This window comes from Podarcis tiliguerta (assembly GCF_965153285.1).
Source record: "Podarcis tiliguerta genome assembly, chromosome: 6".
Classification (NCBI taxonomy): Eukaryota; Metazoa; Chordata; class Lepidosauria; order Squamata; family Lacertidae; genus Podarcis; species Podarcis tiliguerta.
In genome coordinates, this window is record NC_139539.1 from 66,412,005 (window position 1) to 66,438,318 (window position 26,314).

At 41.0% G+C, this 26,314-nt stretch overlaps 1 protein-coding gene across 31 annotated transcripts in view; it reads left to right on the plus strand.

Moving 5' to 3' along the window:
- The window catches only part of ADGRL2 (adhesion G protein-coupled receptor L2), a 339,276-nt gene that overhangs the window by 234,836 nt on the left and 78,126 nt on the right, over positions 1-26,314 (plus strand). For all 31 annotated transcript variants that reach the window (XM_083444776.1, XM_083444771.1, XM_083444784.1 and 28 more), the window contains one exon: positions 17,747-17,960. In XM_083444776.1, the coding sequence (XP_083300902.1) occupies positions 17,747-17,960 (214 nt within the window). The remainder of the gene's footprint in view (positions 1-17,746; positions 17,961-26,314) is intronic.

Genomic DNA, 26,314 nt, shown 5'->3' on the forward strand with positions numbered 1-26,314 from the left:
TTGGTGGCCACCAGAACTGATGGTCCATCATGGGCTGGTTAGCAGAAGCTGCATCCAGGCTATTGTTCCATGTAGTTCTCTTTTTGATTTGACTTAGGTGTGTGGGGTGAGGGGAGTATTAATATAAACACACCCTGGATTTGACCCGGGCTTTGTCTTCTCTATTTCAGCCCGAGATCACCAGCATGTAAAACATGAGCTGTTTCATGAGGCCAGGGCTTATCTGACTATTCCTGTGTTTCTGGTTTCTGTGTACGAGAGGAAGGAGTGAAATGCCCATGATATGTCTGATTGCTGTCTGCTGCTGCAACTGAATAGTTAGGAAAGTGTGCTTTGGAATTTGCAGTGGTTTCAAGTCCCAAGAGCTCACCTCCTTTTTGCCACTGACATGACTCTTCCCCAAGGTATGCAAAAGGTGAGCAGGCCCCTTCTTCTCAATGGTAAGGCCCCAGCCCCATGATCTGTGCAATGAACCACTGGAGGAAGGTGCTGTCACTGTGAGCTTGCGGTTCCCCTTACTGAATACCCACGTCCCTTCACCTGTCTGCTTGGTGGGGGGAAAATGTATTTTCCACCCCGGGAAGGTCTTTGAACCCTAGATGGTTGTGTGAGTTCTCTGCAGATGTGAGTGCTGTGTTGTGTGAGTGCTCCTTTGCGTGTTGTACTTAAGAGCAGCATGAGGGATTCAAATTTTCTGTAGTGGTGATGCCTGGAGACTGGTACTAGCTGAATTGTTGCTGGCTTGCTGATGAACTACGTGTGCTGTGGTGTTATCTTATGTGCCATGGGTGAGCTATAAAAGAGGGGTAGGTAGGTATGGGGTCATGTTCCCTTCCTTTTGATGTTTTCAGCTCCCTCCATGTGTAGAACAGTATGGAAGTGTCAGCATAGTTCCTGATTGGTGGGTGCTGGCAGAATTTACACAGGGATTTTCGTGTCATTGTAGTTTTTTTCTAGCTGTATTTTTCTTTGAGGCTGAGCATGCATAGGATATGGCGGCCATTCTGCTCCCATCCAGGAGCAATGTGAGTATAGAACAAGACGCAGCTCAAACTCAGTGGGTAGCATGCTGACTGACGGCTTGTTAATGTACCAAGGATAATAGAGATCTCTTTTCCCCATCTTTGTATAGTCTTTCCTGCCCACCCCTGAACTCCACACACATCAGTATTCTTCGCAGGCAACAGGTTGCAACAAGTGATGCGTCTAAATTCTCTTCAGTGCTGAAAAACAAGTCTTCCTTTCGGGTGTTTCAAATGGCTTTGTTTTTAGATTCTGTGCTTAAGGCACCATTAAGATTTAGAATCTGAGGTTTTCATGGAATCTGTTTCTCAAGGAAATGGCACCATTTTCTGACTAACTTGGATTTAGCAAGAGTCATTCATGCCTTTGTAATAGCAAGACCAATGGTTGTATTGCCTGTAAAGAGCGTTTGGAAGCTCCGGCTCAGGCAGAATGTGGAAAAAGCAGCAGACAACCAGACAGGAGCAAAGTGGATGCAATCTCTCCCAGGAGTCAGTTCTGTTTGCTTGTTCTCACTATGCCAGTTTGGCTTAGTGTTAAGGGCAACCCGAGATCTAAGGCTACAGAAGCTACCCTCTGTACCTGGAACTGACCGCATATTTTCACTGGATAAAGTGGTCCAGCATTTTAACTTGAAATTACGGTTGTCGAGTTGTGTGGTTTTATATACAGCTAATGTCTCTTGAGGGCACGAAACTAGGTGCTACATCAAATCCAACTTTATGCATTTAAATCCCATCCTTCTAGGAGATCGAGGTGCCACACATGCTTATCCCCCTCCTCATTTAATCCACACAACAACCCTGTGAGGTAGGTTAGGCTTAGAAGCAGTGACTTGCCCAAGGTCACACGTAGAGTGTTTATTGGCAGAGTGGGAATTTTCACCTCAGATCGCAGTCTTCTTGCTATAATTGTAGACCTCCTTTTTCTGGAACGAATAATGAATGAAAAATAGGTTGCCTGCCCTTCCTACTGCTTTGATTTTACAGAGCTATGAGAATAACATTTTGCAGTTTTATAAACACTTGGGGCAGATGTTTCCAAAGTGCAGTCTATGGACCATCAATGGTCCATGAGCTTAATAAAAGTGATGGGGTGGGAATAAGGAGTGCTGTGCCTTCCTCAGAGACGAATGAAACCACAGCTGAAGGCTAGATGTGGGAAAGTCATGAGCAGGAAAACAGCACTGCCTGGTGCTTGAAAGGAGTGGAGGATCAAGACATGGAAATGAAGGAAGCAACAAGAAAGAGCAGAAGAAACTAAGAGAGAGCGCATGGACAACACATTGCAATTCCTAAACTACAGGCAGAGAAGCCATTAAATGGTCCACCAAGACTTTCAGCCATTTTCAAGTGGTCCAGAGGGCAGAGGGAAGTTTGGGAACAACTACCTCAGGGAATTCAAAATGCCCCTCAGTTATCTTTATAAGAGCAGTGTGGGAAACCCTCCAGTTGGTAGAACGTGACACTCTTAATCTCAGGGTTGTGGGTTTGAGCCTCGCGTTGGGCAAAAGAGTCCTATATTTGCAGGGGGTTGAACTAGATGATCCCTGTGGTCGCTTCCAACTTACAGTTCTATAACTCCCACCCTCCATAATCATTGGCCATGTCAACTGGGACTCATGGGAATTGGAGCCAAGTTCTTTGCCGCTGCTCTGCCACAATCCTGTAAGGTGGGTCAGCATAATTATCCTCAAATAACAGGTGGGGAATATAGAGATAGAAGTATAAGAAGCTGCATTGCAGCACCAGAGTTTTGGTCTACCCAAAATGCTGTGACTGGCAGCAGCTGCCCAGAGCCTCCTATGAAGTTTTCCAGTCACCTGTTACCTGTTCTTTTTGCTTTGCTTTTTTAAATGGATATGCTGGAGCTTGAACCAGGCACCTTTTTTTGCAGGAAGAGCATTTGCTCTCCTGCTGAACTATGGATCAGCAGGACAGTAGCTTGCCCTGAGGCTGTCTAATGAGATCATGGCTGATGAGGGATTTCCACCACGCTGCCCAACCTGTCATCGCTCGCTCTCTCTCTCTCTCTCTCTCTCAAAAAAAAAAAAAGTGAAAGTGGAATGAATATTAAAAATGTGCACAGTGTTATTGTTGGTGCCCTTCAAAAATGTTGCATGAAGGCAAGTTATCATTTAGGAAATACGAGTTTGTTTTCGTTAATTATCAAGTCAATTTGCTGTAATGGTGACTGATTGAATGCCTCTAAAAATAATGAGAGGCTTGAAGTCAGTCACAAAACGGGCTTATAAAATCAAACGTATTACAAAGAAATAGATAATAAGCTTAACAACGGTGCTCATACATGCCTACTGATACATTGTGGTGTCTTTTTATGCGTAAGTAGAACAGACAGGGTTTTTCTCTCCCGCCCCCCTCCCCATCTAAAGAGGCTCCCACACAGTAAATTGAAAGGAATTGAATTTAATCTGCCTGAGAATAATGACGTGGAGTCAGCCCTGCTGGGAATTGCACTGGAAGTTGTAGTATTCCACAGCACATGCCTAAGCCAGAAATTGCCTCCTCATCTCCCCGATTTTCTTACACAGTCTTACTCTTTGTTAGTCCAGAATAATGCATCTAATCAGAAGTCTATGTGATGGTTTCTGCAGAAAAGTTTAGTTTTATTTGGAATGAGAGCAGAGCAGCCGTATCTGCCACACTTCATGGTTTCCTTGAGAAATAAATACCCGTATACCATTGTTAGCCTTGACTAAACCAGAGAGTCAAAAATAGTATGTGGTGGTGTCCTGCAAATTGTGCTACTTTAAAACACAGGCGAGCAATATCATGTTTGAATACCACCCCGCAAATAGAGTGTTAGTGTGTCAGTCAGTTAGTTTTCCCCACTGCCTACATTCTTAAATAGTACAGTCTAAACCACAGAGCCAGGGACCACATTCTCGTGAAGAATCTTCTGTGGGCACCAGAAGTGAGCAGAGCCAAAGGCAGTTCTCGTATTTGTACAGTAGACTGAAGGCCAGCCATGAAAAGGTCACATGTTTCTATTATTATTATTATTATTATTATTATTATTATTATTATTATTATACTGCCATTCACTGGTAGATCTCACAATGTAAAATCACAATATAAAAAACACAGAATACATAGTAAAAAAAGAACAAAACTTGGTTGAAGAGGAATGTATTTGCCTGGTGCCCAAAGGTGTATAATGATGGTGCCAGCTGAACCTCCCTGGAAGAGCATTCCACAGAGAGGAAACCACTGCAGAAAAGAAATGTTCTCATGTTGCCACCCTCTGGACCTTATGGAGGAGGCACACGAAGAAGAGCCTCAGACGATGATCTCAGGGTCCGAGTAGGTATATAGGGAGAGAAGCAGTCCTCAAGGTATTGTGGTCCTGAACCTCTTCTGCTTCTGCTTCTTCCACCTATCTATCTCTCCCTTATCCCAAAAGGCATTATTACAATTGAAGCACAAATTCCAGCCAGGCCAAAGCAACCAAGGAGGGTGCAGAGCAAGGGCCATGAAGACTGTGGCCTGGGGACAGAGGGTGTGGCTTAGCAAAGGTGTCATGGCTTAGGGAAAGTCCTAATTGTTGTAAGCTGCATTGAGTACTGAATGCGTACTAGAGGGGCATAAAATACATTTTAAATAAACAAATAAAAAGGTAAACAAACAACCAAGCAAATAAGCCACACACTGGCAGAACTTGGATAGGTTAGAGCAATTGGCACGACAATGCCTGTTATAGATTAGTACTGAATCCTGACCCTCCGGCAAGTTCCAGACCATCTGAAGACTGGGTGGTAGAGCCACAAAATATGATGGTTATTAACCACAGGATGAAGGTGATTCAGATGATATAGGATGTTATTGCTAGTGATCAGTTAGTAATAATAATAATAAGGAAGTGCCAATTTCCTAAGACTGTAACAACATTGAAGCAAATTTTCAGTGTGTTGTTTGTGGCATCCATTTCTCGTGTTTCATATGCAGGTTTTTTAACTTTTCTTTTTGTTCTTCTAAAGATGGATGTTCTGTTTATGATAGCATGTTCTCACAACTACACTCCTTAGGAATTATTTGCATATGCAAATGTCTGCTCTTCCTCTAGTGTTTTGTAGTATGTTCTCTGCTTTTTGTTCTTTTTCAAGTTAAATACGAATCATGTTGAAGGGTGGGGGAACTAGTGGATTCACACTTAACAAAAACAATACAGTCTGTGTAACAATACAGTTTGTGTTTTGGATTCCACCCCCCCCCCCTTTATTTCTTCCCAACTAGGCTATCTGCATGCTACTCTATGGCAACTCCCCCCCCCCAACTGTGAAATCCCAGCAGCTGCGTCTTTTTGTTTTAAATATTTCTAGGGCGTGTATCACCATAGCATGTGAGTCTCTAGAGGAATGGTGATCTTTTAATTAAGATGTGATGCTGGGAATCAGGAACTGTAGATTATGCTTGTCACGCTACTTCTGATTTTCTGTGTCATCATGTTTAAGTCACAGGATTTCTAACCCTCAGGAGTTTCTGTGCTGATGAACTTTGAAGATTCCAGTCAGTCTCTTTGGACCTCACTACGCTGAGCTTCAGAGCAGATGCTTTGCTAACAACTGCCAAGCCTGGATCTATGGAAATATTTTTTTTCCAGGGAGCAATATCCCATGATGGCAAATCCAGAGCATGCAGACTGAGAGGCAAATAATTATTTGAATACAGATTTATTCCATTCAAGAAAGTGGAATATTCCTCTCCCCCCCCCCTCCACCGCCTATATGCAGTTTATCATTTTATTAGCAAATAAAATGTTGGTTTTTGAGGCAAACTGCCCCCCCCCCCCCCGTTTTGAACTAGGAAATGGCCTTTGGCCATTCAGTCTTACTGCACGCCTTTTCTGTTTTCTCAAGTATGTTCTACTTAGTGTGCAGTAGCTGAAGTAATAACAGTAAATTTAATGCTAGGACTATATATCAAATTGTTCTCTTGCTGCTTCTGAAAGGTTGGTGTTTCTAGGATCCTTAATATCATTTTTAGTTTGTGGTTGCTGCCTACTAATATCTAGGAAGTTTCTGCTCCTCATTCACAAAACCGTCTGGAAAAACAGAATGATGTAAAAATTCTTCACCATCCTATAACTGATTTTGATGGGAGCTGCAGCTTGATGCTGCCTAGAATAGAAGTTAACCAGATTGCCAAGGAGTGGGCATTTTAGGCACCAATAGCACAACACATATAATTAATTATATTGCCATAAAAAACTGCAGGTGACAGGCACCATAGGAACTGACCAAGGGTGCCTTTTAGTAGATATTATAAAATCTTAAATACATACATTACATGAGCTCATTTGATTTAATGGCATATAGTCACATTATGGATCACGCAAGTCAAACTTACTGTAAAGGAAAAGGAAGATCCTTGTTTGAAACAATGCAAGCAAAAGAACGTGCATACAGAAAGAGTTAAGTTGACCCCATTTGAAAATATAACTTGAGTCAGCACTTTGTAAATGCTTTGTTTTGCAATAATGACCCCCAACAATAGTGATGCTGCTGTCATTGGTTTAATGAACACCGTAGAGAGCTTTATTGGATAATCTCACGTTTTATACACTTCAGCTCCTATGAGTACTTGCATTTTCAGCTCAGTTCAGTTGAGCAACATGCAAATGAATGTGCTGTGTTTTGGGAATTTGAAACCTAGGCTTCTAACATGGGGAGCAGTGAGTATCAATTGTAGGAATTCTGACTGTAGTTTAGTTCTACTGTGCTGGCAAGAGCAGTCTTCAATTCCAGGAAATCCAACCTTTAGTTGGTATGTGTGTGCTTGATCCAGGTATACCATAATTGTATCAGTTTAGGGCGAATATAGAGCTATGATAATGACAAAGTGGTGTAAGAATACAATTTGCCTACTAAATAGTATTCTTGAGGGCCATTTGAATGGGTCAGGATGCACATTGTTATCAGAAAGCTCTTTTCTTTGGTTAATGCCTTTTGAGTGTCAGTAACTCTGTGTTGCCTTCTAATCTTAGAATCTATGTGCACACGTGCTTAGTTAGCCATTGCAGTGGTAGCTACAGACTTCAGATTTTTAGGATTTAGCAACCCGTTCTAGAGGATAATTTTTGTTTGTTTGTTTCAATATTTACATAAAAATGGTCATTGTGATTCTTGAATTAAGATAAAGTGGCAGTAGTGACTTCAGGAAAACTAGAAATTATCACTACAGTCATACCTTGTGTTGCGCTAGGTTCATGTTGCGTCTTTTCGGTTTGCAAATGTGACAAACCCGGAAGTGTAAACCTCTGGATTTCGCCGTGCATGCACAGAAGCGCTCTATCGCACTCCGCGCTTGCACAGAAGCAGCTCTCTAGTTGTGGACTTTTTGGGGTGCGAACGTCACCCCGGAACGGATTGTGTTCTTATGCAAGCAGATTAGCTTAGGAGCAGAGTCCCTTTACACCTTAGACCTCTTGTGTGCCTTTATGTAAGCTGATGGAGCAGTATCTTCACTGGTTTTGAGAACATTCCTCCTAGAGGACTACCACAGACCCCAGGGTTTCCATATCACGACTTATCAAGTTGCATACTATCATGTTGGATGGCCATTGTCATGGATGCTTTAGCTGTGATTCCTGCATTGCAGCGGTTGGACTAGATGACCCTTGCAGTCCCTTCCATCTCTACAATTCTGTGATTCTATGTGAATTCATCCTAGGGCTCACAAGGGCAGCAAACTGCTATTCTACCTGTCAGCTGCAGTTCCCTCTCAAGTGTATATGTTTGTTTATCTAAATCATGCCCAAAGAATTCTAGGCAGCTTCCAAAAATGTAAAACCACAAAACAACAGTGTATCTAGCGTAAGTGGTGACTGAAGTACCTTTAGGAATTTCTGCCCCGAGTCCTGCTTCCTTCCCCTCCTTCCTTTACTCAGCGAGTTAAGTGGTGTGCTAGGCAACATGAAGCTACCATTTTAGATTTTACCCCATTTCTGGGAATGTGTAGAGCACTCGGAAGGGGATGCAGATGTCTCCGTTAACATGGCTTTAGACTAAGTATATCCCAACTTCGTTGATTTTTTTTAAGGGCCTAACAGTCTTCAGAATATACTGAAGTCTTAATATGCTATATAAGCTGTGAGCTGTTTGGTCTTCTGTGGGCAGATTATTTATCATCCACATTCAATGTCCCACGAAATCTACCCCAGTTTAAGCGAAAGAAAGGAGAAGAATGCTCATTCATGATTCAGAAAGGTTTTGCTGCCAATGTGGTTTGTAAAGCCTGGGAACAAAGGCACCCCTTCCCCCCGTTTTTGTTAGTTTATGAACTCAGCAGTGGCTTTTTGAGTCTTGCTTAGAGAGAGACTTTTTTGTTGCTGTTATTTATTTTTTCTTATTTCCCATTTCTTTGTCAGCTTTGTGGTTGATCAGACTTTAAAGCCAACAGGGACTACATGAGAATTCAAAAACAAAAGCAGTTATTAAGTAATTATACTTGACAAACGTTAAAAAAACACACAACAACCCTGAAATGTGTGGGTTTTGTTTTCGTTCTGCTACAAGCTTCTGTTAAGAGAAAGCAACGCTGCAGGAAATTCTGTTGACACAAAGGGTGGCATTCAATGTAGTGCTAAGTGGGGAAGTGCGTGCAGAATACAGTCTACTTGTGCAATGAAGCTTCCTTCCTTCTCCTCCTCCTGCATGCCCCCTAAACCTCCTTTGGGGGTTCCCCTAAGTCTCCAGAGCAGATTTAGGGGAGGCATGTAGGGCAGAGGCAGGTGAGGTCCTGTTGCTTGAGCAAACTTTATTCTGTGTGCACAACTTAGTTGTTTATGACACACATACAAAACCTCCCTTTGTTTGTACTGTGCGCTTCCTTGTCTCAGTTGTTCTGATATTGTTCTGAACTCAGAAGCTTTTCCTTCCTGAAGGCTCTTGCAAAGGAATGAAATGAACAGAAGCTCTCAGAGACCCACTGAGAAATGCGCCCAGACTTACTTTCTGAGATGCTAAATCGGAGAATGCAATTCTGCATACTTCCGTATTATTGAATTCAGTAAGGGCTTCAAATGTCTGTAGCCATGTGTTGAATTTTGGCCTGTGTTGTGATTCCTTGGTTACCCTCACTGGCCATGATCCAGACAGCCCATTTTATGCATGTGCAAGGTGATGTTCCATCCCAGAAAAAATGCAAGAAATCCTAAATGAGCACATGTGTGGTTCTCTGGATTGCAGCCACTTGGCAGACATCATATGACTTGGCAGGATGAGCATATTTAAAATATTGTGTGTTTTTAGATCTGCTCTTACATATGCATTTATAGCACTGTGGAAGGCACACGACTCTGGTGATAAGAGCTGCAGAGCCTTATTTATTTATTTAGACGTACATACATACATACATACATACATACTTTCCACTTAAGAAATCTACAAAGCAGGTTAAAATTTAAAAGAAACAATAATACATAGTAAATACAACTTTTAAAAAGAGAACCAGCAGGAGGAACTAGCAACAGGACAAATACTTTGAAACTAGCATTCTGGTCCCTTCAATGTTACAGCCTGGCTGCCATATTTTGAACAAGCTGGGGTTTCTGAACCCTTTTCAAAGGTAGCACCCCATATAACACATTGCAATAACCAAGCCTAATCTTGCCAAGTATGGAAAACTTTGGCTTCGTAGTCTGAGAAAATAATAGGGGTGTTGGTTTTTTTTTGGTAGATCACTGTTTCATAGTCATTCTTAGAGTCCTTTGCAGATGCCCCTGATTATTTCATTCTTTTAGCAGTTACACCTTGCTCCATGAACCAGTAAGCCTCTGATTTAATCTCATGTAAGTTAATGGATCTAAATAATATTAAATATTAATTCATTTTTTATTGGCTTCATGGAGAACCAAGCTGATACTGCATAAGTGTAGCCCAGCCTTGCAAATAAGTCCATAAGAGTTACTAGCCTGCAGACACGCCCCCCCCCCCCCCCGGGTAATGCTGGGGCTTGGCAGAGAAAGCAACAGCAGTTACAAATCTGTACCACCAGCCCACTGTATTCCAGCATGGGTTTAGATGAAGGGGGTTCCCTTCTCCTGCAACCCACATGTTTTCTGTGCTGAGCACAGAAGAGTAATGAAGCACGATGTTCTTTCTCCTCCAGCCCTCTCTACTCTTCTGCATGCAGTTCCTGTATGATAAAAATAAATTTTGATGTCCTTTGGTGGAGTATGAATGGGATCCTCATAGGACTGTAATAAGTGGCAAGAGTGGGATTTAGTATATTGTATAGAGCCAACACAGGAGGCATATTTCCTGGGCCTTCTTGGGGCTTTTATCACCCAAGATGGTTACTCTGAAATCCGAACCAGGGCAGCCAGTTACTGTTCACCAAGCTATCCTTTTATGGATAGCTTGGTTGGTTAGAGCATGGTGCTGATAATGTCAAGGTTGCATATCCAGTCCCCATATGGGACAATTGCAAGAGTTTGGACTAGATCAGGCACCCCCAAACTCAGCCCTCCGGTTGTTTTGGGACTACAACTCCCATTATGCTTAGCTAACAGAACCAGTTGTGAGGGATGATGGGAATTGTAGTCCCAAAACATATGGAGGGCCGAGTTTGGGGATGCCTGGACTAGATGGTCCTCAGGGTCCTTTCCAACTCTCTGATTCTATGGTTCTAAAAGAACCAAAAGGGGGGAAAAGAAATTTATTTGCATAAACTGTGTGTGCATGCTAATTAGATGTGTATCTGTAAATATGAAAAAATACAATAATTTAAATCAAAATACAATGCACATGACCAGAAAAGGGAAGACTGTGTCCAGATGCTAATTGTTATTGGTGGGTAACTGAGAGGCCCCTGCTCTCCTTTCTTATGGCTCTGTTTTTAAACCAGCCTTGACTGTACCAGACAGCCCATCAGATAGACAGAGGATTCCCCTCTGGAAGCTAGGACACATGACCACTCATCAGAGCTGAAAATTTAAAAGCTGCACTTTTCATATTTTGTCTAGTGGAAAGATAGATACTGATAACACTACATTTTGCCTTCCTTTCCCTGTAGTTTGTTTTGTTGTGATTGGTAATGTAATAACCCTTTTTCACGAGCATCTCATTTGTTTCACAAATAGAACTGAAACGCTGCCCAACATGTACCATTGCAACTTGTATCATCATGTTTCATGGTTTCCAAAGACTCTCAGAAAGACAACTGTAAACATTCTAGTTTTTCTTGGGGGTGGGGAATGCGATATTTGCAAATGCTCTTTTCTGAGAGCAAAAAGATAAAAGAAGAAGCAGGCACTGTTTCATTCTTGGAAGAGGTATGCATTTATCCTCCAATAGAGCTCATGCTATCTCCAGTAACTTGCATTATGTCCTTTGGAATAATGTCAGATTTCTAGAAAAGAGGTACTCTTGTGATTTATGCTTTACCCAAAGGTTTCTCACTGTTAACAGTAAGCAAAATTGATGGTAGCCTGAAACAGCACAACCACTTTTATTTGTCTCTGCTGGGGGGGAAATCCAAAGGTGAAAGTTCTCCTCCTCACTACAGGTCCTATTGTTACTATTCACAGTTTAAATGGTTGAGGGCATAAGCTGTTATTATCGCCTTTGTACTTTGATTAATGTAGATTATTGATTTTCCGAGAACCAAGCCATTTAGTTACCTCAAGCAAAGAGGGATGGTAAATGGAACAAAGCATGCCATTTTGCTAAACCTCCGAGAACAATTTTAACTGATCATGAAGCTCATTTTAAGTCTACTGTGGGAAAGCAGTTTATCTTAGCCGCCTTTTCCTTCCTCGGTGGACGTGCTCTTATTAAATAAAAACGAGCTGTGCAGAAAAGTTTATCTGGAGCACAAAGTAATAATCCACCATCAGTGTCTTTTTATGGAGGTTTTCGGCAATTCAGAGAATGAGCTGGGGGGTTGGGAGTGAAAAAGCTGATTTATTTTATTGAACGAAGTGTAGGGTATGCAACATTTTAAAAAAGCATGCCAGAGAACATTATATGTTGAATGCTCACTATTTCTTTTTCTCATTAAGTTTTATTTCAGTTTTAACACATAGAAATAGAATTCACGTGTGTGTGTGTGTAAAATAAGTGACAGTATATAATACACAAAATAAATATATAATCAATGGCAGCATATTCTGCCATGGAACAGGATCTTACTTGACAATCTTCAGCTGTTCTAGAAGTCATATCTGATTGTCCTGGACCAGGACCTGTTGGCCTACAACTCCCATCATCCCTAGCTAGCAGGACCAGTGATCAGGGAGGATAGGAATTGCAGTCCAAAAACAGCTGGAGACCCAACTTTATCAGTGTACCTTCGGTATCTAGTTTCCAAACAATTGGTTAAAAACATTAGAAACACCTGTTTTCTTTTGCTCTGCAGTCTAAAGATGATGTATGTGTCATTGGGTGTGTTCAGCGCACTTGACATACACGATCTCAATAATAATAAACAGAGTGTTCAAAATATTAACGGCTGGTGATACATCTAGAAAGTGGCTTGGTGGCCAAAAGTATTGGCTGAGCATCTGAAGGGATTTGAAATTGTGCAGTTACTAGGACTGGCAGCTAGGCATTGGGCTTCTTAATTTCTGTTGTGAAGCAACACATCTGTTTACCAGGAGTTATCTCCTGCATGTGAATATATTTCAGTCCTCTTTCACTGCACCTGTTGCCGGGAAGTATTTATTCCAAGCGCTTTCCTAAAGCACAGGGAGTTGTTGCTTGACATTTTATAGCTCCCCCTCCCCTCCCCAAAAGCTGTCTTTTCAAAATCATTTGTTCAGAGAGGACAAAATGGAGCAGAGCAGTTCATTTTACCCTAAGCACTGCTATTTGGCAGTATTCACATTTGCACGGCACAAAGCTGCAATATTGATTTTTTTGCTCACAGGGCCTCCCACCAGTTCTTTTTTTTATTTTTATTATTGTCAGGGTTGCAAGATGGATTGAATTACACTTTGCTTCTAGAAATGCTTATTTTTGCCTTTATCGGTAAAGGGTGGAAAAGGAGACTAAAATATAAGGATCATGGTGCTCGCTGGAAGACCTTTTGTTTATAAGCAGTTCTTTTTTTGCATATGTCAATGGTGGTGATGACATGGCGAAGATTTTATAGAGGGATTGCTTCTGCTGCTGTACACACTGCATCATTCCACATAATTCGTCTCTTTCCAAAATGTGACACAGAAAAGGCAGGAAGGCAGGGAAGGAGCTGCCTCTTGCTAGGGAATTGACCAGACCTGAACCTTACTATTTTCTATATTTGAACTACCCAGATATAGAACACAGACTGCAATGTAGGTTAAAGAGTAGAACGGTACCTACCCTTCCCGCTCCATCTTTTACACCCATGTTCACTGCATTCAAAACGCCTACATTGCTGTATTCTGCGCCTGAGTAAACCAGTGAACTAATTGGTGTGTTTCCAAATTCGTTTCCAGCTTTTCATAAGCAAACTAGATCTACTTACTGTTTTTACTGGTGTGCCCTTTTTCCATTTTTTCTATTTCAGCTTCTATGATTTTTATTTTCTATTAAGGCTTGGCACAGAACATTTGGAACGTATTGCACCAGGCAAAAACTATGTTGAGTATTTTTTTGTGTTTTTATATTTTAAACCACCCGTGATCCTTGGATGAAGGGCAGTATAGAAATTTAATAAATAATAATGATATTTAAACTGAAGGTGGCTGGTTGCTAAAAATGGACAAAACTATAGTTAACTCTTTATCTATCATCTGTTTTATCTTGAATTAACCTTGGAATGTAGGAACAATATTGTTTTATAAAACCTCTCCCAAACTATTGGGAAAGTATAGGAGAAATTTGGATGACAGAACTATCTAACCCCTGATTCACACTGTAATTCTGTCCTTCATGGATATGGAATTCAAAAATATACTTTCTGCTCTTAAAAAATATTAGTTTGTATTTTTTATTTTTTGCCAGTAGCAAAGGCACTTGACTTGTTTTCTTTGAGAGAATCCAAAACTGCTGATTGAGATTCACCAATTAGATGTGCTCAAGGGTAGCCAAAGAGGTTGCTTCCAGATGTTGTTGGGCGACAGCTCCCATCATCCCTGATCATTTTTAATGCAGCAGCTGGCTCAGGCTGATGGAAATCTGAGTTCAACAATAACTAAATTTAGCAGATTCCCTCCTTGATCTTGGAGGTCTGCTTCACAAAGACCAGGCTTCCTCAAACTTGGCCCTCCAGATGTTTTAAGACGACAATTCCCATCATCCCTGACCACTGGTCCTGTTGGCTAGAGATCATGGGAGTTGTAGGCCACAAACATCTGGAGGTCTGAGTTTGAGGAAGCCTGATAAAGACACAAGTATATCCTTGATTCCCAGCAATTTTGTCAAAAAGCCTTCATGAAGCCGGGGCAGCATAGTGGCTGAAACCAATTATGAATCGAGACTCATACTTCTGCCATGAATTCACTAGGTAGTCTTAAGCAAGCTACCCTTCCTCAGCCTCCATCTGCCCAACTGCAATATGTGGGATAATAATAGCTACCTTACTGGGTTATTGAAAAGATTTCAACTAGATAAGTCGTGTGGGTTGCTTTGAACACTCAAAGGGAAAGGGAAAGGGACCCCCTGACCATTAGGTCCAGTCGTGACCGACTCTGGGGTTGTGGCACTCATCTCACTTTATTGGCTGAGGGAGCCGGCGTACATGTGGCCAGTATGTGGTCAGCATGACTAAGCCGCTTCTGGTGAACCGGAGCAGTGCACGGAAACGCCGTTATCTACTTGCACTTTGACATGCTTTCGAACTGCTAGGTTGGCAGGAGCAGGAACTGAGCGACGAGAGCTCTCCCTGTTGCGGGGATTCAAACTGCCGACCTTCTGATCGGCAAGACTTGGTTCTGTGGTTTAACTCACAGCGCCACCTGCGTCCTTGAACCCTCAAAGCACTGCACAAATACTAAGCATTTTCATCAGAGCACTCAACTAATAAAATCAGAGAGGACCATGACACCAGACTGATGCTGCAACAGATCAACAAATGACATAGAATCAAATGACTGTAGAGTTGGAAGGGACCCTGAGGATCATCTAGTCCAACCCCCTGCAATGCAGGAATATGCAGCCCTCCCATATGGGGATCAAACCTGCAACCTTGGCATCATCCGCACCACCCTATAACCAACTGAGCTATAGATGAATGACATCAAGAGGGGTTGGTCAGAGAGACAGGCTGCAAGATGTTAGAGAACATCTAGATTCTATGCAAGAACAAAAAAGCCGTCTATTGTACCTATGGGCCATGCATATGCAAACTGGCAATATTATGTAGAGTGACGTTGGATGATCTGGCCTGGATCCCCTTCAGCTGCCTCTGTTCCTGCAGTTTTCATTCAAGAGGTGAACCGATAACGACAGACCTTTGAGCAAAAACATGTGAACATTTGGTTTCTAAATTATGATGATGGTTACTTCTCCTAAACCACACCACCATCACGTACCCAGACATCAAATGCTGCACCACTGCATTCTGAATTTGGTTTGGCCTCTTTTCTCCCAGTTCTAGAAATACACACTTACACAGTTCCTGTTTGGATGCTGCCACTCTTTGGAGAAAATTTCTCTTTCCCCCAGTTTCTGATATATCTCATGAAAAGAATGTATGCAGCACAATAAAAGGTGTGTGGGTTTTAATGTAGGATAGGATTCCAATCTAGGCTGAGCTACAAAGCACATTAAGTGGCTTTTTTTGAGGTGGGGGGGGGACCCAGAGCCTCTCAGTCGAATTCCCCTCACTGGGTTGTTGGCGAGGATTGTATAAGGAAGGGATTTCCATATCTTTTCGCGTATAAGAAAGTGCTACAGAAATGCATAATGCGTACATCCGTAAAGAGCTATCCTCTTACTCTCAGCTTTTTTTTGGCTCTGATGTGAACCTGCTGTGTACTGCGCTGAATGTATTTATCCACTGTACTGTCACACAGTGTTTAAAGCACGGCCTTCATGTGGGTATCTTAAAAGCCTTAGCTGAATCAATCTTGAGAGCAGCCCTGTGCATGTCTGCTCAGAAGTAGTGCTCAGAGAGGCTTCCTTCTGAGTAGATGTGCATTGGATTGGATTGTTGCTTCCTAGCATGTGTGTGTGTGTGTGTGTGTGTGTGAGAGAGAGAGAGAGAGAGAGAGAGAGAGAGAGAGGGTGGGTGGGGGAGATGACTCATTCTATTTTAAGCTGAATCCACCTAGCCTACTACTGAGAGTCCTGACTGGCACAAGTATTTTGGAGCCCTATCACTGTTGAACCTTCCCATTTGGATTTAGTATGTGAGTCCACCACCTTTCCTCATTTTTCGCTTAGCTTGATGTGTGAACCAACCAAGTGTCAGAGGAGGGTGGAGCCCCTCACATTTCAAGGAGGCAGAACTGGTTATGCAGAGTCAAAATGTAGCTCTACAGGATAGGTATTGAAAGTTACATCAGGCAGCTAAATGAATGGGGGAGAGAGCCAGTGTGGTGTAGTGGTTAAGAGCGATAGACTCGTAATCTGGGGAACCGGGTTCGCGTCTCCGCTCCTCCACATGCAGCTGCTGGGTGACCTTGGGCTAGTCATACTTCTTTGAAGTCTCTCAGCCCCACTCACCTCACATAGTGTTTGTTGTGGGGGAGGAAGGGAAAGGCGAATGTTAGCCGCTTTGAGACTCCTTCGGGTAGTGATAAAGCGGGATATCAAATCCAAACTCCTCTTCTTGTTGTTGTCTTAATAAAATCGGCAATAATTTTCAGAGGAACACTATTATTTTCAAAGGGAAGAAATAGATGTGAAAGTGCACAATACAGGCACAAGGAATCCCAAGATGAAAAGAGCAGAAAGGGGGAGGAGGAGGAAACTGGAGGAGGATTAAGACCCACACTGGTTTTAGGTTTCAGAGTTTATTAAGCCTGTTACTTTTTATTGTTTTTTTCACAGGTAGGTGCCCTGCCCCTCTGTTACTTTGAGTCAGGGGGTAAGGAAAGCTGTGTGAGGGCTTGCTATATAAACATTGCAGGCTGTTTTAAGTTCAATGGCTTGGGGGGGGGGGGAACAGGGAAAATAAATAGGGACTTACTGCTCAGTGCACGACTTTAAAATAATGTCAGCCCAACGGTTGACCCAGTCCCAGGGACAGAGAAAGCCAATCATAAACATCTGCTAAAAATAATTAATTTAATTTAATTGTGGCAGCCGTAGAACACAAAGTACAGCTAGTTAAGCATGGTTCACGGCTGTAAGCATGGTTGTAAACCTGCTGTCCAGAATGTGACCCAGCCACTCAGCCGCCAATCCGCACTTTAATGTGAAAATTCCATTCATCGTCCTTGCAGAGTTTTTGACTTGTGTAGGGTTGAGAAAGGCCCTGTTTTCTCTTGGCCATTTCCTGTACACTCTGAAGTTTATAACTTAAAAAAATAATCATCACGAGCTCCGACCATGTGTTTATTTGTAGGGTAATGTGTTCTGAACATTTGTTACTTTTAAGCATGACTTGGGGGGAACGGTGTGAACAAGATGTTTATTTTCTCCATGCTATGTCTTCCATATCTAGTAGGAAACATGCATTAATGCAGCCTACATTGGACAGTAACAATTTCCATGATAGTTACAATTAGAACAGTTTCCCCATGATTACTTGTGCTGTGGCTCTTAAGAGTTTAACCCCCACCCCCAAATATATAGCTTTGTAACTTAACGTCTTTTTTTCTCATTTCTTTTTAGGTTTCAGTCGAGCAGCATTACCATTTGGTTTAGTAAGGAGAGAACTGTCCTGCGAGGGCTACTCCATCGATCTTCGGTGCCCAGGAAGTGATGTCATTATGATAGAGAGTGCTAATTATGGACGGACAGACGACAAGATTTGCGATGCTGACCCTTTCCAGATGGAGAACACAGAATGTTTCCTCCCTGATGCCTACAAGATTATGACACAAAGGTAAGAGCAGTACAGAAAAGGAATTCATATAAGAAAGTTGCAATACAATTTGTTCCCTTTAGTGCCCCCCCCCAAAAAAATCCCCAAATCCTGGAAAAAAATATTCAAATACCCCAGTCATTTTAATCTAGAAAAGCTAAGGAAATAAAGCCACTAGCAAGTGTTTGAGAATCTTCTGGTTTAAGTTTTTTCTCTCTCTCTATATATAAAAAAAGCAGGAAGGTGACTGCAAGGAGACAGAAACATTTTAATGTGTTTGAAATGTTGCTATATCCTTGTCTTCTGGGAGGTCAGAATCTCACTCAGAAGTTTTCTGAGAACCTGCTTAAGAAGTTTCTAAATATTCATGCTAATTAAACAGCACATGCCTATGCAGATTTACTCAGAAGGAAGTGCCATAGAATTTCAGGTAAGTGAGCACAGGATTGCAATCTTAATGCAATAAATAAATTTATAACCAGCCCACCTACACAATAGGTGAAAAAGAAACCTGACTATATTTTGAACTTATTGGTGGGGAGGAGTAGCCACTCTTATAGCCTCTGTTGAAAGTGATAAACCTTTATCAAAATTTACAGTGCTTGAAATGGGCTGGGATGGCATCTGACAGACCAAAAGCCACCCCACTTTTTTTCCTCCCTCCCAACATGGGGAACAGATTAGAAACACGTTTTAACATTTATTTACTTATTTTGGTAAATTGACCAAAGAGTGGTAAATTTTGGTAAATTGACCAAAGAGCTATGGAAATATTTCTTAAAACTCTGTCCATCTGTTTGCTTCAATGCAAATTTCAGTATGTTAAATCTTTTATTGTTTCCCACCACCACACGCACACACAAAAATCCACATAGGTCTTTAAAAGAAGGAGTTGAAAACAGTAATGCATTCGAATAATTTACACTTCATTTTAAATTTCTGGAAATCAACCAGTCATTAAACTGATGACATGTGTTAAGTTTTTGGTCATTCTGGTCATTTCTAAGCTTTCCCACAAAGGGTATAAAGTCCACTGCAATCAAAAAGCTGGAAATGATTTAGAAAAATGAGTTCACTGAGAAACTCCTGCTTCGGATTAGTTTATGTGGTCAGCTTCTTTCAGTAAGTTCTAGTATTATGAGAGACGAGGGGGGAAAAACCTTTCTCTACTCACTGTCTCCACACTTTGCATAGTTTTATAAACTTCTATCATGTCTGCTCTTTTAACTAAAAAGCCACCAAACCTCCTGATATTGTGAGGGCTTGTGCATCTGTAGGCTATTCACAAAATCAGTTCACTTGCACAGAAAGACGTCTTTAAATATTATCCAGCCAGATACAAAGGGTATATTTAAAAACACTTCCATAAGAAATGAAATAATCTGCCTAATTTCCATTGGTGTACTGATTCTAGTTCACTAGGTGTACCCAGCTAGTAAATGATGACACACCACGTCGCCTTCTCAAACAAATAGCAGTGCCCCCTTAGCGTGTTTCTGCCACTCATTTATCCTTCACAGAACACAGCTGTGAATGAAGTCAAAGCTTAATACAAGAGATGTTTACTTGCTTTGCTCTCCTGACCTTTCTATTTGTAGGTTAGGGGCAGGCCTTTCAAAATTCTTAGACCTTTAATTTGAGATCTCCTTTTCTTTTTATTGTCTTAAATGTATAATGATGAAAAAGCCCATTTATTTCGGGGAAGAAAGCAACAGGAAATGGAGATATTCTTTGGGACTCAAGTATCTTTCTGACAAATGATGTTTTTAATTCCTTTTGTCAAAGTGAGTGACACATGGCTGAAAAAAGCAAAACAAAAATAAATTACCTTTCCGATCAGATCCCGTCCTGTGAGCATTGCATGTATTCCCTTGCTTGTCAGAGCAAGGGGGGGGGGAGTAGTGCAGGAATATCAGATGAGCTTCCTTTCAAGTGAAAACAAGGCTGGCTCTTTTTCTTTCAAACGATAATGAATAAAGGAAATTCTTTGACTAGAGCTCACGGTCTTGGATAGTTGGATAGGGAAATCACCCATCTCATCTGATTAATCTCATCCTGAATTTTTTAGGCCCCTTAAGCCTCAGGTCTGCATGGGTAGAAAACCTAAACCGGTTTGAGAAAATGGTTTTCCCACTACATTATCGCATTACAGTGCACCCTACAGAAAATCATCTTGGAGAATTGTACCGTATATGCCTTGTGACAGCATCTAAAACTTGCTTCTGTAAAAAATATACATCAATACAGTGTTAAAATGGTATGTCTTAACATGAGTTTAAAGTGTCCTTAATGTTCACTGCTTTATTGCCAGGTTTCTCATCCAGAGAGGGCACTGTGTTACTGCAAATGAAGCCTTTTAGGGTTAGAGTTTTTCCAATTTTAGATGTGGGCATTTTCTTGCTTTCATGTGACTCCAGTTGCTGCCCCTTCTGCAGCTTGTGGCAGTTACTATTTTCTGAAAGGTCTTCTGTGTGAAAGGTGTCATCTAGTCAACTGCAACCTACTTTTCCCCCTTTTTCTCTTTCGCTCAGTATTCCGGATACTTGCTGCTCTTTCTCTGCCCCCAAAACTGATTGTATTGATGGTCATATATCAGATACCAATTTGGACAAGTGCATTGCCTGAATGAATGTGCATCAAAGCTGTCATTGTAAATGACTGAGCTCAGATATCAGGTCCTTATTTTCCTTTGGCATGTCATTGGCTTTCAATGCAGGAGTCTGAAAGATGCTTGACAAACCTCTACTGTACATGATTATCAGAGCCAGACACTCTCCTCTTAGACATTCCTTTATTTAGAGCGCACATCAAAGCAGACTCACAGCCATGGGCATTCTTTCGACACACTCATATCAAAAAGTAAATTTGTAGTCAGATGAGTGTTTGCAGAGTTCTTTTTATTTAAGGTCAGTTTTTAACACTGACCACATTTTGTGATTTCATTTTGTTCTCAAAGCAAAGAAATGTAAGGTCCTAGGGCTGACTGAAGTGGCACATTTACCTGAACAATATTTAATAGTTTTTAGCACTTACCAGAGGAAGCAGGCTGTGTCTTCCAGATGTTTTAGACTAGAATTCCTTTTAATCCTGACTACTGGCCACGTTGGCTGGGGCTAAAGTGACCGGAATTTCACCATGTTGAATAACTCTTTTTTTGGTTAATATAATTTTGTTTCAATTGAATTTGTTTTTTCCTTAACAACTGCAATGTAGGCTAGGACTGAGACTGAGAACGGCTTGTCTAAACTCACTATTTTTATAATCTGTAGCTCTTAGCAACTATCCTACATGATCTCCCACCTGAATGCAGTTTCATTACTGTCAGTCTTGATGGCACAGAATGATTGACACATGACAGGGGGGAAAGTGTACAAGAAATCATATCAGTCGTTTTTTGAGGGGTATTTAACAGAGTTTCTTTGCTTTTTTTTGTCCAGATTTAAATTTGTCTTAATTTTTAAAAACTTTTAAATAAAATATTAATCTAGTGATGGGCCACTTCATTATTTAATGGAAAAAAACACTATAACACTGCATTGAAACAAAGCACAGAAAAAATAAGCCAGAGGACATTTTTAATCCATGCTTACATTGCGTGGTTTTCTGCTGTGGTTTTGTTGAATTTTAAACTGATGCGTAATTGAGTAAATAAGAAAAATAAATCTCAACAGCCTTTTACTGCTGTATCTCAAATAATGTAACCGGAGTTAAACCAATAAATAAGAGGAGGGAAATTATAATATAGACTTGTAGATTCCTTGCAAATCATGCCATTAATACTTTCCTGTTGGCAGCAGTTGCAGTGACGGATTCTTTTCCGTAAGAACTCAATGCATGCAAGGTGCAATGCCCTTTAATGGGGCTTCTCTCGTGTAGCATTCTGATAGTATTGATTTAAGCTTTGACTTACATTGCCTTCAGGAGTATTGCTGGCCATATATTTTCCACCCAACCTTAGGCTGAGATGTAGTGCAGTAAATTGCCGCCAAGGCCAGAACCTTCAGATGACCGCATGCATGCTGATGAAGGACATCTGCCTTGATTGAAAATAAGTGGCCAGACACACATCTAAGAATAGTGTGAATCAGCATTGGGTTTAATATATACTTAAAAGAACTATTTGGGGAAAAAATGCTTGGGGTTGCAGGTTAGGTTCTGTGCCAAGCCTCACGGCTCCTGAAAGAATATATTAGCCCAATGCAAATCTCCACGTCCCCCAGCTTGGAAAAAATGAAATTTGGTACTAACATCTTAAAGGCAGAATTAACACTTTAAAGGCCACGCTCCTTTCAGCCCATGTCATTATCAAGATATACCCTTCTCTCTTCCAAGCAGTCCTGCTCAAATCGGTTGTCTTGATTTATGTTCTGCTGCATTTAATATACTAAATGAGCATACGCTAAGCTTACAATAATGCCGTTATTTATAATGGGAAAGCATTCTTTTTCACCATAACAACATCGCTAATTATATTACATTATTGGTTACTTTAGCCGCTAAATCAGATGTAAAGTGGATTTAGGGTTCCTGTACATGGGATCATGGAGCCATTTATCTCAGCCCTTTGCTGAGCAGACCTTTATTAAGCTATGATGACTGTTGAATAGGAAATGTAACCAAGATTATTTTTATTCAAATATAATTTAAATATTCATCAAAGAGGATTTATGCTTGAAACTGACAGAGACTATTAACATCAAAAAATATAATTAACTGCACTGGGTATCATGAAGCAGAGTTAGTCAAATAGCCGAGAGGTCTAATTGCTCTAGAGTTTGCAAAGCAATAGTTTATATATTATACGGTTGCTGTGGAATTAATAGTAATGTGGTTTCCTATGTGAGGCAATTTAAAGCTTTCTGTTAAGGTTCATTGCTCTGGAGGAAATATGTTGAATATCATGTAGTAAACAGGACTGACACTTAAAAAAAACCAGACATGAAGATGAGAACCTGTAAAGATTAAAAGGACAAGAAAATACTGAGGCCTTTAAGTCATCAAAGGAATTTTATTTTGTAGAGTTTATAGACCTAAGCATTAGGCAACACATAGCAACATTGTTTACCCAAAGAAGGGGGTGGGAGAGAGAAAATAAAAGAGAAAAGGGTTAACAAATTAAATTAAATGCTCCTTGGGAAAACGATTGATGCAAAGTGATCTATCAAATTGGATGCAACACAGTCACTGATCTCTCAGATTGTGTTGATAAAAACTTACCGCGGCACACATACAATTGTCTCAAAGTTTTAATTTTAAACATCTTAACATTTTTGGCTCCATTAGGCTTTTGTAGCCGAGTGTGAGAAAGGGACACCTTTCCCATTGTGCTTCACAGGGTCTTTTTGTATTTGCCCAGCCTACCCAGCCCTGAATTAATCAGATGTTGTAATGGCATTTTTGCATTACTGAAATTGCTGAAATGTGAGAGCTTAAGGGTCAAGGGGAAGAACAATAGCCCGATGTTAACAGAGCATCTGTTCTCCCTCCATTAATGAAGTTGCAGCTAATTGCCTAATAAATTGGTCATCATTACTCAAAAAGCCTAAATAACTCCAGACTTGAACACGACCCTTTCGAATATGAAGCAGAACCTCATAGGCACAAAGTAGAGGAGGATCTTTACATCCCCACCCCTGCAAATCTGTTTGAAGAGAATGGAAAGGAAACTAAACCAGACCCAACCAGACTTCCAGTTGCTCGTAAAGACCATGCCTGTGTTATCCATTATTTAACATGCTTACCCTGTTTATATCAGTGACATAAGAGTGTGTGCTAGTTTCTCCGAAGAGTACTGTCTTTGCCGCTTCATAGCACACTGTCTTGTACTCCCAGGCCTGCACATGGTGTTAGCAGATATTTAAAGCATTTCGGTCTAACATTTTATAGGTCATGATGAACTGAGCCTATAAAGCAAGTTACTGCTAGGAAGTTAATGCAGTCTAAGAGTGTAACGTAGACTGAATGCTCTACTCAGTCAGTGTGTTTCAGCTTGCCGCAAGAACCATCAGCGGGGAATTAAAAATTACCCTCATATAAAGCTCTAATGGCACATTGTTTGATAACATAACAATAGCCAGAACTACTCTACAGATGGGTGTGCCTTAGATTTCTACCGTCGCAAATTTAGAGTCTCGGTTTCCTTTTAAAATAAGGTCATTATAGGAACATGCATATTTCCCCCCTGATTTACATACACAAATGCTCAGAACTTCGAAAGAAAGTCAAAGTGCTGATAATATTTATCAGAGATGTAGGATACGTGATTTGCTGGTCTGTTACCTTTTTTTCATTATTCATTGTTCTCCCTTGGTGACCTTTACACCCAACTTCCACCCATTGAGTGATGGTTTGAAGGGGGAATCAGCTGTACTCATGGCATTGACTCCTCTGTTATTGGGACTCCTGGTCACATTGAGGAGCCCCTTGTGAGTAGAGCCAAAGGTCTATTCAACCTGTGGAGGCCAGGGACGTGCCATAAATGCTCCTATCTTTTTAATGGCATGGTCCCCTTTACTTGAGAAAGCATATACGGCAGTCGGTCAGTGGATATTGCAATCCTGCATCAAGCTTGTCTTAGGTTTGAGAAAGTATCAGGGGTTGGGTATGTGTGTAAGGCACTTTATTAAACAAACTTACCGTATTTTTTGCTCTATAAGACTCACTTATTTCCTCCTAAAGAGTAAGGGGAAATGTGTGTGCGTCTTATGGAGCAAATGCAGGCTGCACAGCTATCCCAGAAGCCAGAACAGCAAGAGGGATTGCTGCTTTCACTGTGCAGCGATCCCTCATGCTGTTCTGCCTTCTGAGATTCAGAATATTTTTTTCCCTGTTTTCCTCCTCCAAAAACTAGGTGCGTCTTGTGGTCTGGTGCAGCTTATAGAGCGAAAATACGGTACTTTGCACTCCAATCAGTGTCCCTGAACATTCAAAACCTTTATATGGTGTAACAAAAAATCATTTTATACTACGGTGTTAGCCTCCCCTCACTGGATTCCATATTCTTATTTCCAAACTAGGGAAGGCAGGTACACCAGACTGGACTATATTTAATCTAACAGAGATGTATCCATTGTAAGTGTAAAACCACCCATATTATTTTAGTAGTGGCTGTTGGTGCAAAGCTTATCTTTTAACCTTGCTCTTCCAGCATGGCTTTCTTGCTGTGATTTCTAGCTAGAGTGGGTAATGATGCTGAACATGTCTTTAATCTAGGCATTTTATGAACTCTGCAAAGCTATTGTTTCAGCGTAAATCACAGTGCTGTCCTCAACCTTAGGGTTTATGTGAAGGATATATGTGCAAAAATGAAGCGGGTTGGACTCATTTCTCTACACGCCACACGCCCCTGCACATGTGATGTTTATTTTTAGGTGGTAAATTCTGTGATACAAATATGTAGATCTGTAGGTGATTTCTCATTTCAAATGTATTAGTCTTCAGAGCACTGCCAGTATCACAGGTAAGTTGAGGAGATGTCACTAACTCTATACACTTGGTGTTCTTTGATTATTTCTTCATCTTTGTGACTAAAGATCTCTCAATGTAGTTCTACATTTTAAGGATCACTTTGGAGAGTGCTCTGTAAGACTAAATACATAGGAGGTAGCGTTCCCTTATCATGAATGCCATCAGAAATGCCTTGTTGCCTCTCTTATCAGCCACTTCCTGCTGTCAACCAGTGCATATTTCAATAGGGAAGGATTTGCTTCCAGTGTAATGCAGCATAATGTCTAACATGGAGTTTTTAATTGTGCAAACACACGAAGCCTTTGCAGTGGTAGGCAATTTGATAAAAGGATTAGATTATGAATATTTCCAACTTGATTAGAGATTAGCTGGGAGCTGATCAATGTGAGTCAATGAATCTCCTCAAATCTCTTACGTTTCTCGCACATCTGAACTTGCTTGTGGAGTGGGGAGGGGGCTTTTTGCAGCAATATTAATTATAATACAAACCTGCCATTCATTGTGAAGGAGTCAGGTGGATTCTTGCAGAACGCATTCAAAGACGTAATGTACCTAATCCGTGCAAGATTAAGCCTTTTTAGTTCCCAAAATTTTTAAATGATTTTTCAGAGGAAGTGTTATAACTCAGAAACTTTTACAAACTTTCAAGATGCTAATTGTACCCAGACATTGCCATGGCTGGTGAATAACTGTTCCTTTGTGGCATCCAGCCTTTCTCAAGAAAGAAATAAAAAACCTGGACAACAACGCAGCACTTGTAGCACCAACTTTAGAGATACATTTTAATAGAAAATGACACCACTGGTACTGACTTGATTAAAGATCCTTCCAAGGGCACACCACTTCTGTCACAAGTTTTAAGCCACATGGGGGAAAAGGGATAGGGAAATCGGAAGATCAACTCAAAA